The 15,493-nt window shown below is 39.7% G+C and overlaps 1 protein-coding gene across 23 annotated transcripts in view; it reads right to left on the minus strand.

Annotated features, from left to right (window-relative positions):
* PBRM1 (polybromo 1) overlaps positions 1-15,465 on the minus strand; it is a 101,733-nt gene extending 86,268 nt beyond the window's left edge. For 6 of the 23 annotated variants that reach the window (XM_067754707.1, XM_067754699.1, XM_067754698.1 and 3 more), the window contains exons 1-5: positions 14,810-14,829; positions 10,459-10,611; positions 9,420-9,517; positions 5,005-5,152; positions 486-629 (exon numbers count right to left, since the gene is read on the minus strand). In XM_067754707.1, coding sequence (XP_067610808.1) covers positions 486-629; positions 5,005-5,152; positions 9,420-9,517; positions 10,459-10,596 — 528 coding nt within the window. In that variant the 5' untranslated portion in view covers positions 10,597-10,611; positions 14,810-14,829. Of the gene's footprint in view, positions 1-485; positions 630-5,004; positions 5,153-9,419; positions 9,518-10,458; positions 10,612-12,348; positions 12,475-14,809; positions 14,831-14,983; positions 15,089-15,311 lie in introns of those variants that run through there. The other 17 variants (XM_067754701.1, XM_067754700.1, XM_067754690.1 and 14 more) reach the window with 9 other exon arrangements.
* Positions 15,466-15,493: the final 28 nt, after the last annotated feature.

The following is a 15,493-nucleotide window of genomic DNA, read 5'->3' on the forward strand; positions in this document are numbered from 1 at the left end:
ACATAGTCACAGGCAGAGTCAAAGGAAGCAGAAGTAAGAGCAACTGCAAAATTCCAGAGGCAGGAACACACCTGGCATGTTCTAGGAACCAGCCTAACCCACAAAAATATTCCTAACTAAAGTGACTTCATCAACTTTCCAACTTTCAATCACAACACTGCCTACCCTTACAAAATATCTCAATATAGCAATACTGGACCAGTCCTTGATAATATGAAGATTCTCTTTAAAACTGAGCAGGAAATATGCATTAATGTAAGAGCAATTCATGAAAGCAACCATGCATGTTACATGTAGTGCAGGATGTCCTAGAATCCCTTGTAACTGGAATGGGGCTCGCTGGCTGCGTGTTCCTTTACCCTCCCACTTACCAACACAACTGCACAGAAAGCCCACCTGCCCACAGTGGCCAAGAGAAATCACAGGCAGGGGCCTCATCCACCTCCCAGTAGCCTATCTATCACCTATTCCAGTGGCACACTTACTCCTTCAGTCACTGTGCCTTGATTGTCTTGCCCATCTTCATCATCATCTTCATCATCTGCTTCTCCTTTCTGAACAAACTCATTTCTTGTTCGAAGGTACAAATCCCAGAGTTTGCAAGCAGCTTTATATTCAGGAGAATCTGGCTGTACATTAGCAAGGAGAAGAGAAAAAAATATCACTTTAGTATTTTATTGTAAATCAGTTACTACTTTTAAAGCATCCTGTTCCAGCAGATTGGTATTCTAAGACATAACTTTGAAAACTCTATTACAAATTTAAAAATTCTTACGAGTAAAAGATACATGGGCCTCAATTCCTCTTCTGAAGAACTAAGTGTATGTTTTAAAGGCATTCTGGAATGAAATTATTTTATTTATTTATGCCCTATCTCATTACAGAAAGACTTGAAGAAAAAAATAAATGATTTGCTAAATAAAGGCTAATTATTACTAATACACTAAGAAAGGCAATTTAAAGGGTAAGACCCAGCTTAAGGGATACAAGACTAAAGGACAGAAGCTAATGATTGTCCTGATTATCACTTCTATTTTTAAACTATTTAACACCTTATTTGAATATTTTCTTTTCCTGAAGTATGGTGGGGATAAACTAACTGAAACTTTCCAGTAAGAACAATGCTGGGGGACTTCCCTGGTGGTCCAGTGGCTAAGACTCTGTGCTCCTAATGCAGGGGGCCCGGGTTTGATCCCTGGTCAGAGAACTAGATCCCACATGCCACAGTTAAAGATCCCTTGTGCTACAACAAAGACCCCCACGCCACAACTAAGACCCGGTACAGCCAAATAAATAAATAAATATTTTTAAAAAAGAAAAAGAATAATGCTGGATGCAATGTTAAACAAAGAGTAAAGCTTTAAAAATGTATCCGTGTGCTGCCAATAAGGAGTAAGCAATGTTCATAAAAGCAAGAATAGAGTAAAAGCAGGAACCCGGATGAACAAGAACACTGCCTTCACCTGAAGGCACCTATAAGACAAGATAACCTAACCTTTAGTTTTCAAGCCTCCTTGAGGCTGCAAGGACAAGAGATAAAGGCCAGGGTCTGCCCAAAGCTGGGAATCCAAAGGCCATGGATGCAGTGTAACTGGGAATTCAAAACAATTCAGTTTCTCTGCTGCCAGGGAAAAGGAAGACTACCGACCTCAACCTCCACCCAGCTAAACCCATGGCACTTTGGAGAGAAGAGAGGCATGAGAGGAATCTCCTCTGAGAACTCTTCACCATAAGCTAGCCCTAACGAAGAGAGGCCAGGTGCCTGGGATAAGCAACAAATCTTCTCTAGATGAACCCAACTTCAATCTAAGCCTAAGTCTCCCTATAGATAAAGTTCCAAGAAATATAAGTTCATAGTCAAAATTCATGAAACACACAAGAATAAGAATCACAAGAGGACTTCCCTGGTGGTGCAGTGGTAGAGAATCTGTCTGCTAATGCAGGGGACATGGGTTCGATCCCTGGTCTGGGAAGATCCCACATGCCGAGGAGCAACAAGCCCACCCACCACAACTACTGAGCCTGCACTCTAGAGCCTACGCACCACGACTACAGAGCCCACGTGCTGCAGCTACTGAAGCCTGCGCGCCTAGAGCCCATGCTCCACAATGAGAAGCCACCGCAATGAGAAGCCCACGCACCGCAACGAAGAGTAGCCCCCGCTTGCCACAACCAGAGAAAGCCCATGCACAGCAACAAAGACCCAGTGCAGCCAAATATCAAAGGGAAAAAATAAGAAAAGAGTCACAAGAGAAAGCTAGCAGAAATGACAGCAAAAACACATGCAAATAATTCAGATATTGAATTATCTGCTACAGAATAAAAAATATGTTGAAAACGTTTAAAGAATAGGACTGAAGACATAAGCAATCCCCAAAATAGAAACTACTTCGAAAATAAGAAAAATATAAACATTAAAATGTAAGAACTCAATAGATTGGTTTAAGAGCAGATTTCAAAGAAAAATATAAGAACTGGGGGCTTCCCTCGTGGCACAGTGGTTAAGAATCCGCCTGCCAATGGAGGGGACACAGGTTTGAGCCCTGGTCCAGGAAGATCCCACATGCTGCTGAGCAACTAAGCCCGTGCGCCACAACTACTGAGCCTGTGCTCTAGACCCCGTGAGCCACAACTACTGAAGCCCGTGCACCACAACTACTGAAGCCCGTGTGCCTACAGCCCGTGCTCTGCAACAAGAGAAGCCACTGCAATGAGAAGCCCGTGTACTGCAATGAAGATCCAATGCAGCCAAATATAAATAAATTAATTAAAAATATATATACATTAAAAAAAAAGAAAAACATAAGAACTAAAAATATGACCTAAAAAGCAATAGTGACACAAAAAAGGGGACTACAAAAAGTTAAGAGAAATGGAAACCTAAGAGAGTTCTAATATAACATCCAGTCACAGTTCTACAAGAAGAGAGAATGGGGAAAGGGCAATATACAAAGACACAATGGCTGAAAACTTTCCAGAACTGATGAAAAATACCAACCCAAAGATTTAGAAAGATCTACAACTCCCAAATTCTATAATAATAAGATATTCGTATCTAGACATATCACAGTGCAACTGCAGAATATAAAAGACATAAAGAAAATACTAAAGATAGCTAGAAAGAAAAGACAGGTAACCTTCAAAGGAAATACAGTTATACTGACAGATATTTCTCAATAGCAATATAAGAATGAAGAATAAAGACAGTAATATATTTGTAAGTAAAAAAAGTGACTATATAAAACAGTAACATTATTTTATGGGATTAAAAATTTATCACAATAGAAATAAAATACAAAACATCAATAGCATAAATAAAAAGATCAGAGTTACATTATTCTAAGGTTTTGCATTATTTAGAAGGGCATTTAAGATACCAATTTATTTATTTGGCTGCATTGGGTCTTCATTGCTGCACGCAGGCTTTCTCTAGTTGCAGCGAGCAGGGGCTACTCTTCGCTGTGGTGTGTAGGCTTCTCATTGCGGTGGCTTCTCTTGTGAAGCATGGGCTCTAGGTGCACGGGCTTTAGTAGTTGTGGCACGTAGGCTCAGTAGTGTGGCTCGCGGGCTCTAGAGCACAGGCTCAGTAGTTGTGGCACATGGGCTTAGTTGCTCTGTGGCATGTGGGATCTTCCCAGGCCAGGGCTCGAACCCGTGTCCCCTGCATTGGTAGGCAGATTCTTAACCACTGCGCCACCAGGGAAGCCCCAAACTCTACACTTTAAAAGAGTGTGTGAATTATATCTTAATTAAAGAAAAAATATATACACACAGCATTAAGAATAAATCTAACATTTTTGCAGAATCTTGATGAAAAAACATTTAAAGCTATGCTAAAAAGACAAATGAAGACGTACCAAATTCACAGACTGGAATAATCAACATCACAATTATGTCAATTCTCCAAAATACAATCTACACAGCCCATGCAATTCCAATACAAATTCAAACAATCTTTTTGGTCCTTGTTGACTTAACACACTAATATTAAAATGTATAAAAATAATCAAAACAGTTTCTTTGCCAGATAAAGAATTATAAAGCCACAGAAATTAAGGTAGAAATAGAATAGCTCAGTTTTAGATAAACTGGCCAGAACAAAAGGAACAGAATAAAGGGCCACAAAGAGACCCATGAGCACATGGAATCAACGCCAGCATTACCACCACAGACAAATGTGAAGCGGATGGCCATTTCAAGGTGCTGCTTATACCTGTGGAAAAAAAATAGATCGCTACCTCAGAGAAGACACAACAATCAATCCCAGCTGCACTAAAGGCTTATACTCGAAAGACAAGACTATTAAACTTTCAGAAGAAAATAAGAGAATATCTTTATAATCTTTGGGCAGGAGAGTTTTCTGAAACAAGATACAAAGAAGGATAAACCACAAAGTTAAAGACTAATAAATCTAACTATATTAAAATAAAAAACCTTCTGTTCATCAAAAGACACCACAGGGACTTCCCTGGTGGTCCAGTGGGTGGGACTCCACGCTCCCAATGCAGGGGGCCCGGGTTTGATCCTTGGTCGGGGAACTAGATCCCACATGCATGCCGCAACTAAGAAGTCCGCATGCCACAACTAAAGATCCTGCATGCTGCAACCAAACATGCCGCAACTAAGACCTGGTGCAGCCAAAATAAATATATAAATATTTTTAAAAAAAAAGACACCACAAAGAGTGAAAAAATAGCCAAACAGTGGGAGAAGATATTTGCAACACACATAACCAAAAAAAGGATTAGTATCTAGAACAAAAAAATTTCTGAAAGTAAATATGAAAATGACAAACAACCCAAGAAACGGGCAAAAGATTTGAGCAGACACAGAAGAAACAAGAATGGGTCATAATCATATTAATCTTCAGTTTTCTTTACTAACAAGAGAAATGCAAACTCAAACTACCAAATGAAAAACCACTACTTATCTACCAGCCTGATAAATATTAAAAAGCCACACAATTACCAAATTGGATATCTTCCAAATTTGATGCTTTCTTACCTTATAATAGGCCTTTGCATTGTTAAAAAGCAACTGGAAGTCAGCAGTCAGCAGATTAACATCATCATACTCTTCCATTTTTAGTTTCTGTTGGATTTTCATCAAGTCAATGGGCTGAGAAACCACTTCATAATAGTCTGGTTGATTTCTGTCAATAATTTAATGTTTTTTAAAAAGATATTTATTAATCAAAAGCCCATAAAAAGTTATGTCTCAAAACTCTGTGGTAATGTCCAACACGCCAAGTGACAGAACATACTAGATGTACTCTCATTATTGGAACTGAGAAGGAATAACAAAAGCAAGACGAATATGCACGCCCTTTTCAAAATACATATTGGTGATATAGAAACCTAAATTAACATCTGTGATAGTCTTTTATATGCAAAATATTTAAGATTTAAGGCACCAACACTAAAACCATGTCAATGGTATCTCCTGTAAATGAAAATGACTTACCTTTCATGGGGTTCAATAATGGCTGAAAACAGGTATGTTCCAAAGCTCTTTATAAACTTACGAAATGGATTATCTTTCTTCAGGTAGTGACCACAGAACTTGCTCTACCAAGTGCTATCAAGTGCCCAGTATATATGCTGCTCTAACATCAAGTACTAAAGTGACAAAAGAGAAAGATGAGGCCCTTGGCACAAGGAGCTTACCAAAGATAAAAGGGCATAAGACATGAACAAACATGACAAAACAAAAAAGGCATGGGAATGATACACAGAAAATTAAGGATAGTGGTTATCTTTTGGAGAGGAGGGGACACTTTAAAGGTAGTTACAATAATTTCTTAAGTTGGGTTTTGGTTCATGGATGTTTATTATTATTCCTTCTGGCTTTTTTTCAAATGGAGTTCCATGAGACAAGTAAACCTTCTGCAAAATTATCTAAGCAATTGTTTTTCACAATTCTCCCTCAGGGGTAGATAAAACTCATCCTAGATGTGTAAGAGGGTAAGTTACTACATATGAAGAATGTTGTCATTAAGGCTTTAATTTCTCCTGGGACACTCACTGGCTGACATGTTTTAGCCATGTATGTATGATATATTTAATTTTTTAAAACTTTTTGCTTTAACATAAAAATTGCAAGAATAGTACACAGAATGTTTTTTCTGAACCATTTGAGAGTAAGCTGCTGAAGAGTTGTGTGTTTTTCCTACAAAAAAGGACCACAGTTCAATCATCAAAATCAGAAAATTCACTTTGATACAGTCTCATCATCTAATCCTCAGAACCCATTTATATTTTGCCAACTGTTGCAAAATTGTCCTTTATAGAAAAAGGATCAATGTGAATCATGCTGCATTCAGTTATGTTTCCTCAGTTTCCTTCATTCTGAAACAGTTCCTTAGTCTTTCCTTGACTTTGATGATCTTAGTACTTTTGAAAATTATAGGCCAGTTATTTTGTAGAGTGTCCCTTAATCTGGGGTTGTGTCTTCTCCTGAGGAATAAATTCTGATGATGCTATATTCATCTCACTGTATTCTATCAGGTGGCGCTTAATTTCAACTCATGCCACTACTTAGATGAGGTTGATTTTGGTCACTTGATTATGGTCTGCCAAGCTTCTCAAATGACCAAGTTACTCTTTTACCCCTTGTACTTTATGGAAAGGTAACTCCAGGCTATGTAACAGCCTGTGACACGGCTACTGTCCACAACCGCTACCCCATACCCCCACCGCTTGTCTCCCTTGCAGATTCCTACCTTGCTCAGCCTCACCTAATGACTTTGAATTCTCCAGGAAGGGAAAGGAAGAAGAGTAAATTAAGTTTTTAAGCCCTTATCAACTACTTACGATTTCAGTGAACTACAAAATTAAGTACGAGGGGATAAAAGGAGTATTCAATCTGCTATTCAAAGAAAGTGTAAGAACATAAAGGTCTCAGTGAGTAACAACAAAGGCCCACCCAGGCCTAATATCAATGTTGTCAGTGGTACCAAGGGACTTTCTCAGAGTGAACATTAGGGCTTTGTTAACTTGCTATCCTAGATGGCTCTCTCCGCCTGGGCCTGATGGGCCATAGTCCACTGCTCCTTGCTAAAGCTGGGCCTCGGCAGCCTCTCAGGCTTGGGGGATTATCTGTAGACAACTGACAATGCAATGAGGACACATACCTAGAAAGGACATTATCTCCCAGAAGCTCTGCTAGGGGGTTCCTCACAAACATTTTCAGAATTGCCATATAGAAAAAAAGGTCAGGATCCCAACATTCCACTCTATATAATGTGATCAAAACAAGGTCCCCTCACTTTGAAAATGAAATAGCTCTAACTGGTTTTTCCCACTTAAATCAACATACAGAAAAGTATAGAAAAGTAAAAACTGTCCCTATTCATCCAGAGTTAAAAGCACTATTAATATTCTTCCAGACTCTGTGCACACATACACACACACACAGGATTGTGAAGTACATGTCTTAAGAGCTTTTCTCTTTCAACAATAGGTGAGGGCACCCTGCCATAATATGGCCACAGAATAGTCAAAGCACAACTAAGAGTTTTAACCAGAAAAGTGAGAAACACTCTGCCTGATGTGCAGAGCCTGCTGGCTACCCCTAAACCTATTTTGCCTCCTTCCCAAGATGACAGCATTCTAAGCTCCTGCCTGGGTACTAAAGGCCAAATTCTTAGCCACGTTGCAGCTAAGTTCTGACCAATGCAAGAGCTGAAATGTACCACGTCCAGGTCACATCCTAACATGTTTCTTTTTTCCTATGGGCCAGAAGGTAGTTGTGGTGGTGAGCCGTCTCAGACCATGCAGACAAGGGCGATACCCCAAGCACAGCAGAATAAAAAGACAGACAGTATCTCGGCCCTGAAGACCTCACAGAATAGGAGTTGTACATGAGAGAAAGCAATTGTTCTTGTTTCAGCCATTGTTAATTTGGATGTCCTAGTACAAGCAGCCTAACATACTAATCAAAACAAAGTCTCAAAAAGAGATTCACAAATGCATGGCTCTGAGCAGTACTTCTTCCCACAAGCTCTTGAGAAAACATGCATTCCACAGAGGAGGAGCAGAGACGCAGGCAGGCACAGCACTGGGGGGAAGGCAGCAGTGCTCCTAAAGTACTGCGTCATGGAGGCTAGAAGACAGTGCTCTAGCACCAAAGGCCTGTATTTTCTGCCCCTCAGCTGGTGGAAAGCAGGCAGCAGAGGGGCAGTCCTTTTCCATGAGGTGCTTGTGTACTACAATATGATGCTGCTTCCCTATACAACATACTGGTTAAGACCACAGGCTTTAGAATCAGAAAAACCTGAGTCTGAATTCTGGTTATCCTCAATAGTTCTGAGAACTTGTACAAGTTGTCATCTATAAACTGTGATAACAATACTGCTCAGGTTTAAACAAGATGAGGCCTGGAAAGCACTTAGTACTGTGTCTAGCATGTAGTAAGCAATAAATATGGGCTTTTAATAACATATGCTAATTAAATAACAACTTTCAAAAGATTGTTACTGATTAACTGAAATCTGGAGAGGGATTTCATTAAAAAAAAAAAAACTCTTCTTTTTTGGCATGACTAATTTACAGAGCTCTCCTCATTAAGGATGATGATACTGCATCCTTGGTGGCTCTGCTCTTTGGAGTGAGAGGTTTGCCTTCAGATCAACCTAGAGCTTGTTGGCTACCCACTGTGGCATCAACATTCATGAATGGATCTAAATCTTTAATTAACTCATTGTATTAGTTTCCAATTGTTGCTCTAACAAATTACCACAAAATTAATGGCTTAAAACAACACAAATTTATTTTAGATAGGTAGGTAGATAGATAGATCCTAGTGGTTCTGATTCTCTGGAGAACCCTGACTAATATGGTCTTCCAATTTCATTCTTCTTTTTCAGGATGGTTTTTTTTGTTTCTGAAAAAAATTCTGTTGGGATTTTGTTACGTTTTGCATTGACTCTGTGGACTGCTTTGGGTAGTATTGGTATCTTAACAATATTAAGTTTTCCAATCCAAGAACATGGGATATCTTTCCATTTTTTTGTGTTTTAATTTCTTACAGAAGTGTGTAGTTTTCAGTGTAAAGTCTGTCACCTCGTTGGTTAGGTTTATTCTTTAATCTCCTTTTTGGATTGTTCACTGTTAAGGTACAGAAATGCAACTGATTTTTGTGTATGTTGGTTTTGTATCTTGCAACTTTGCTGAATTCACCTATTACTTCTAAAAGTTTTTTAAAAACAATCAAGACTGTAAATTTCATGTTGTATATTTTTTACAACTAAAATTTTTTTCTTTAATTAAGACAAAAATTTTTTTAAATGCGCTTCGCTACACCTTGACAACTGAAACTAAAATCTAGACCCCTGTATCATCTAAGCCATTCCTTCCAAAGGAAAACTCAATTATTAAACACTTTCAACTTGGATCCGGGACCAAACCCCTCCCACTCACCTTCGCTTTGGTGCCCTAATGAAGAGCTCACAGAGGAGCCTGCCCTGCTCATCCTTATAGTCTCGGATGGTGTTGTAGAGTTCATGGCACACGGCAATCTACACATAGGAAAAGGAGAAAAATCACCAGAAAAGTGAACAGAAAGTCAGTGTAGGGGTTCTTAAAAAAAAACAACAAAACATAAAATGCCAGTAGAGAACGATGAATCCCCAAATTCCCACATGGGAACCCAAGTCTAAAGTATGCTGACAGTACCTCTCCTTATTTAAAATCATTTAAATGATTAAATCTTTCATCAGAATATGTTACTGGTGATTTTCTTTTCCTTTAAACAAAATTAGTTCATATCACTCTTGTTTAAAAATCATCCAATAGAGGGCTTCTTACCAATCAGAGAATAAAATCTAAACTCCTAACACAGAGTATGTAGGGTATACTCTGGCTGGGCAGACTTTGCCAGTTTCCTTCTTCCTCTTGACCACCTCTCTGTAATCACAACCCATCAAATCCATTCCTGATCCAGCCCCTCTGCCTGGAACACCCTTCCCCAGTGCTCTGTAGGGCTGCTGCCTTCTGATCACAAAGAAATCTTTCCTGAAGGTATGGGCCAAAACAGCCCATATCATCCCAACTTTTCTTCTTAGCACTCATCACTAGCTGAGGATACTTTATTATTTATTTGTTCATCTGTTTACATTCTGCTTCCCCAACACTAGCATCTAAGCTCCATGTAAAAAACTAGCTCGTCTTACACATAGTTCTTTCCCAATCACCACAACAGTGCCTGGCACATGACAGCACACACTTACTTGAATGACTATATAATGTGACAAAAATGATATTCTTTATTATTTCATAATATTAAATTACACTATTACTGTAAGACTTCTGGCTAAGTGTATACTTTTCATAAAAGAAAGGTTAAGAATATCAAGCCAGAGGAAAAAGAAGCTGAGAGGCCTTGCATCTTAACTGCTTATCATTAAAGGAAAGGTAGGGAATTGTGCAGAAGGCAGAAACTGTGATCTGAGTTACTTACAGGGTCTACAGTCGGAAGATTGGAAAGTCTCCTCCTTTTCCTGCTTGGGCCTGGCGTGGACACAGAATGGTGCCCATCATCAAAGTCTCCGCTGACACTACTGGAAGGGGAGGTAGCTCTTCTTCTCTTGGAACCCATGGAATCCAACTTCTTCTATAAGAAATAATTAGCCATGTTCTTACACTGAATTTTATACTCTGCCACCAAGCCCTCAGTTGGCCACTTGCCACAAAGCTTCTGGTTCACTTAGGAGAATATTTTCACTGTTGCAAAGAAGCTTAACTATGTTTTTTTCAATGCAAGTCCTGGCCCTTGCTTTAGCCCCTTCACTTACCAGAATGCTACACTTTCAACTTGGATGGGACAAATTCAGCAACAGTATACTCATTTGTATTTACCAATTTTGAATGACTCAACCACTTCTGGCCCCAAATTTACCCTGGACTGGAATTTGGAAACCCACATAATTATATATGTGGGTACACCCACATATAATGGTGTGTTGGAGGTACTGATCCCTCAGCCCCTGAGGGAGTCAGGCAGGCCTCAGGGACAGAGTCCCTAAGGTGGTCACCTCTGGAGTCAGAAGCCTCATCTGTTTTCCCCAGTGTTTCTTATGATTATGATCACTTTCCAGGTGGGCCAGCATGTTGGAAAAAAACAAAAACCAAAAAACAGGAAGAAGACCCTGAGGCAAATTAGTGCAAAAGGATAAGGGGACAGAGGATTAACCTTCTAGCATTTTAGATGTACCCTAAAATTAACACACTGAAAATGAATTTTCTCCACATTCATTAAAGTAAGATCCACAAGACATACCCCAGAAAACACTCAACATACTTGCCATACCTATGCTAAAGTAGCAAAATTGCATTTTGAAACTTTTCTGTCAATCCAGACTAACCTCCTTTTCAGTTATATGAGGTACCCTATCCCCATGAATTCACAGCTTTACATTTCAGTAGATGATCTTGAAGAGCACCCCAGAAGTGAGGTTTTAGGCCCTCCTCGGGCTCCCAGAAACATGTAAATATTTGCTCTAAGTTTTAGGCAGGCTGCTAAGTAATCTTAACACACCTTTACAAATATATATATATATGTGTGTGTATATATATATATATATATATATATATATATATATATACATACATGTATATTTGACTATAACACAAGAAATGCAACCACTGAAATGACCTGCTACAGCTAGAAGAAGGTAAGGGTGCATACCTGAGAAAGTCCTACAATGCTTATACAATTTAAAAACAGTATCAAATAGCATATTGTGATTTCACAGGCCTTTCTCTAAAGCAAAAAGAAAAAACTGATCCCAGTGTCACTCATCAACATTCAATTTCAGGACACTAAGACACTAGTAGCTGAAAGAATGGGTTGCCAGTAGTATGGAGAGAAAAACTGGGGATCTCCAGGGAACAGAAAGCAGGAGCAAAACAAACCAATAAATAAAAAATTCTGGTAACCAACTAACAAACTAAGTCTCTTATCTCTTCCTCTGAATTACAGTCCACATGGTGTTTAAAAACAGAGCCTAATATGATGATGTTCCTACCTCTAGGACTTGGTTTGTTATACAGTGTATTAGTTTGCAATCGGCCACAACTGGCTAAAGCTTCAAAGGGCGTAGGCCAAGGCCAGCCAACTTTTGTTGATTTTTGTTTGTTTTATAAAAGGCTGATAAACTGGTGTCAATTCATTAAAATGAAGAAACTAAGGACCAAGCTTTTGTAAACAATCTATGACAAGGACACAAGTGAATTTGATGAACATAAGGCAGGAATCTTTATGAAAAGGATAACAAAATTTAAGAAAGGTGGAAGGGAAAAGGCAAGGAAGGACAGAAAAGGGAAAGGGTGTAGATGATCAGTAATTTACCAGCTTTACCAGAGCACAACCAGCTCCTCGAAAAGCCAGTCTCCTCATTATGTCTGAAGGCCAAGTGAAGCCAGTGGGAGAAGGCAGGGCTTTAGAAGTGCTGATTCAGTGTTAATATATTCAAAACTGAAAGAGAAGAAAAAGGCAGAGACAGGGGAAATAAAAAGAAGGGTCAAAGGAGTAAAAATGAGTACGAATAGACAGAAAACATTCAAGCAGAACTGCTAAAGATACGAGATCTGGAGAAAATAGGCATATCAGTTTTCTTGCACCAATTAAACAGCTGCAAAGGCTCAGGCACTAACAGTATCTGATATTTCTTCCATTTTAAAACCAAATGCTTTTCACATACATAAAGATGCCTCACTGAGGTTCCCCTTTACTCACACGGAATGACTGTCAATTCCAGGAACGAAGCATGCCTGCCCAACTGCACCCTAGTCAATAAGAGCAGAGTTCAATCACAGAGCTGGAATGGAGAGTGAACACATGTGGAAGGCTTACATGTGACACCAAGCGTTAGCAAGCTGGAACAAACCAAGAATGGCTCATGTGAGCAGAGTACGGAAAACTCCTCCTCGTCAAAAAAATTCAGAGAGACATTTCTTTCCAAAAGTCCTATCAGCACTGAAAAGATATCACATACAACTTTAGAAAGGTTAAAAAAAAAAAAAAAAAAGCCTTCGACCATTTGGCAGGAGGTCAAAATTACTTTTATAAATAATCCGCTGAAAATCAAATGACAAAAAATGTAAATCATTGGGGGGGGGTGTTTAGACCACACAATATTCAAAACTCCTTGACTCATTAATTTACTTTGATAAGAAAAAAAAAGATTCAACTTAAGGATAATTTTTGAATATTTTCTCATCCAAGGAACACATTTTAACATGTATTTTGGAAGTTTGGCTACAAAGGCAATGTGGCCAGGTGGGTGGGAGGGGCAATAGGACCTGACCTCAGAAGACCAGGATAAGAGACCCAGGTCTTCCATCTCTGTTTGATGTTGCTTGAGTCACAACCTTTCAGATCTGTTTCTTTATTTCTAAAATGAGAACAGCAGTGTACATATCTCCCTTGGATTGTTATGACAGTGAAAAATGTATGTGAAATCACTTTGAAATGTCAAAACACAAAAAAAATGTTAAGTTTTAACTCTAGGATTGTACGCTGTCTTGGGCACAGGAACAGCACTTTATCCATTTTTGTAGCCTGACTTATAGCATAGTTTCAGTGATCAACTTATCTATTTAATAAGACATATTAAAAGTGCACTTAAGTGAGACATTAAAAAAAAAGTTTGCATAGTTTCAAAGGACTGTGAGCATCCATTCAGTAATTCTTTTCCTATAAAGAGAAAAGATTCTGAAACTTAGTTACAAGTTTTTAAATGGCACTGATTACAGTCAGATGTCCAAAACTCTAACAACCAATGATAAATTACAGTGGACAGTAAAGAATAACTTTACAATGTGCAACTGGGAAAATATTTACTCAGTATAGCCTAATGGTATATTTTGACAGTTTATAGACTTTTAGTACTCTCCTGTATTTCTAGTATTTCTTAGTACTGTAATACAGGTTTAAAATAAAAATCTTGGAAAAGAGAAGATTCAAAAATGGGAAAAAATCGCTTATAAACCAACTTCCCAGAGAAAAAGAACCCTTAACGTTGGCATTCACAGCTTTCAGTATTTATTCTATGCCCTGGTTGCCTTTTTTTTTTTTTTTTTTAAAAAGCATGAACAAACCACATGTATTATGTTGCAGCCTGTGTTTTAACTTAGGGAATATTCTCCCAATTCAGTGTTCTCTCACATGATGCTGGATACCTTGAGAGTAGTCTATCATACAGATAGCAATTTACTAATCTTGGCGATCTGCATAGAATATCAATACTTAAGATATTCTGTACACTCCCAAAGCCAAAGAAAGTGGTCAAAGCCCTTCTATTTATCCACACATATTTATTACTGATTTGACATACTTCTTCAAAAGATACCTTCCAATCTTCCTTTGGATCTAAAATATGGGCAATCTGTTAACAGGTGATATGGCAGAAATTATACTACTCTTTTGTATTGAGCCCAATTTGCTTTTGAATTGTACTTGGGAAAAGAGTTCACTACTAAATGGAAAAAAAATACCTTGAAATCATTTTTGAGGAGTCTTAGTTTGCTGGAAAATAAGTTAATAAAAATGCTTTACTCCAACATATGTTTCTATAATTGTAGTAATAATTTCTATATCCACTATACCGTGTATTTGTCATTTGCTTTTCAGGATCTCTTCTACATTTTTGCCAATCTTTCTTCCTCTTTAAGTCACCAATTTCTACCCTACAATAACAAAACTATGCTTCTTTCTCAGTAAAAAAATTTTAAGAGACGAAAAAATAACCAGAAACACACACAATTTGAAAATCTCGATTCTTTGTGGTGTTGCATATAAGAAACTATACCTGGGCTCCACGACAAATACAAGTCCCATTGATAAAAATACTCAGTCTGAACAGAGTCATCCAGAAAGTACTAAAAAAAAAAATTTACTAGGAGAGTTTGTGTCTGAACCGTCAAGAAACGACAACAAAAAAAGGAGGCCCTGAGCTGCGGAGAAAATGAAAGACTTTCCCAACCTGTCACCGGTACGGGGAACTAAGGGAAACGTTGACAGTTTTGAAGCTGCCCGCGACGAGAGCTCGGCCAGCCGCGGGGGGCGGGAAAGCGGGGCGCGGGTAGTTTCCGGGCCGCTGCGCGCCTTTGTCCCGGCAGGCAGGTGCGGCAAGGCTGCCAGGCGCTTCCCGAAGCCCGCCGCCATGCCCCGCCCCGCGCGCCCGGCCCGACCGGCGCATCCCGACGGCCGGGGCGGGGCCTCCGCCGCTGCTCCCGCCCGCCCGGGCCCACACAAAGGCCCGGCAGCCGGCTGAGAGGAAGCGGCCCCGCCCGCCCCGGGCCCGGCCTTACCCAGCCGCTCCGCCGCCTGCAGCCCCGGCCGCGGTCACCGACCGCCGCGCCCCGCCCCGTGGCCGCCACGGCTGCTGCTATTGCTCCTCCAGCCGCTGCCGTCGCTCCAGCACCCGCCGCCCTCACCGCCCTCACCCCTCCCGGTGCCGCCGCAAAACCAGCCCCGCGGCCGCCAAGCGAAC

The sequence above is a fragment of the Pseudorca crassidens genome, chromosome 10 (genome assembly GCF_039906515.1).
Source record: "Pseudorca crassidens isolate mPseCra1 chromosome 10, mPseCra1.hap1, whole genome shotgun sequence".
NCBI lineage: Eukaryota > Metazoa > Chordata > Mammalia > Artiodactyla > Delphinidae > Pseudorca > Pseudorca crassidens.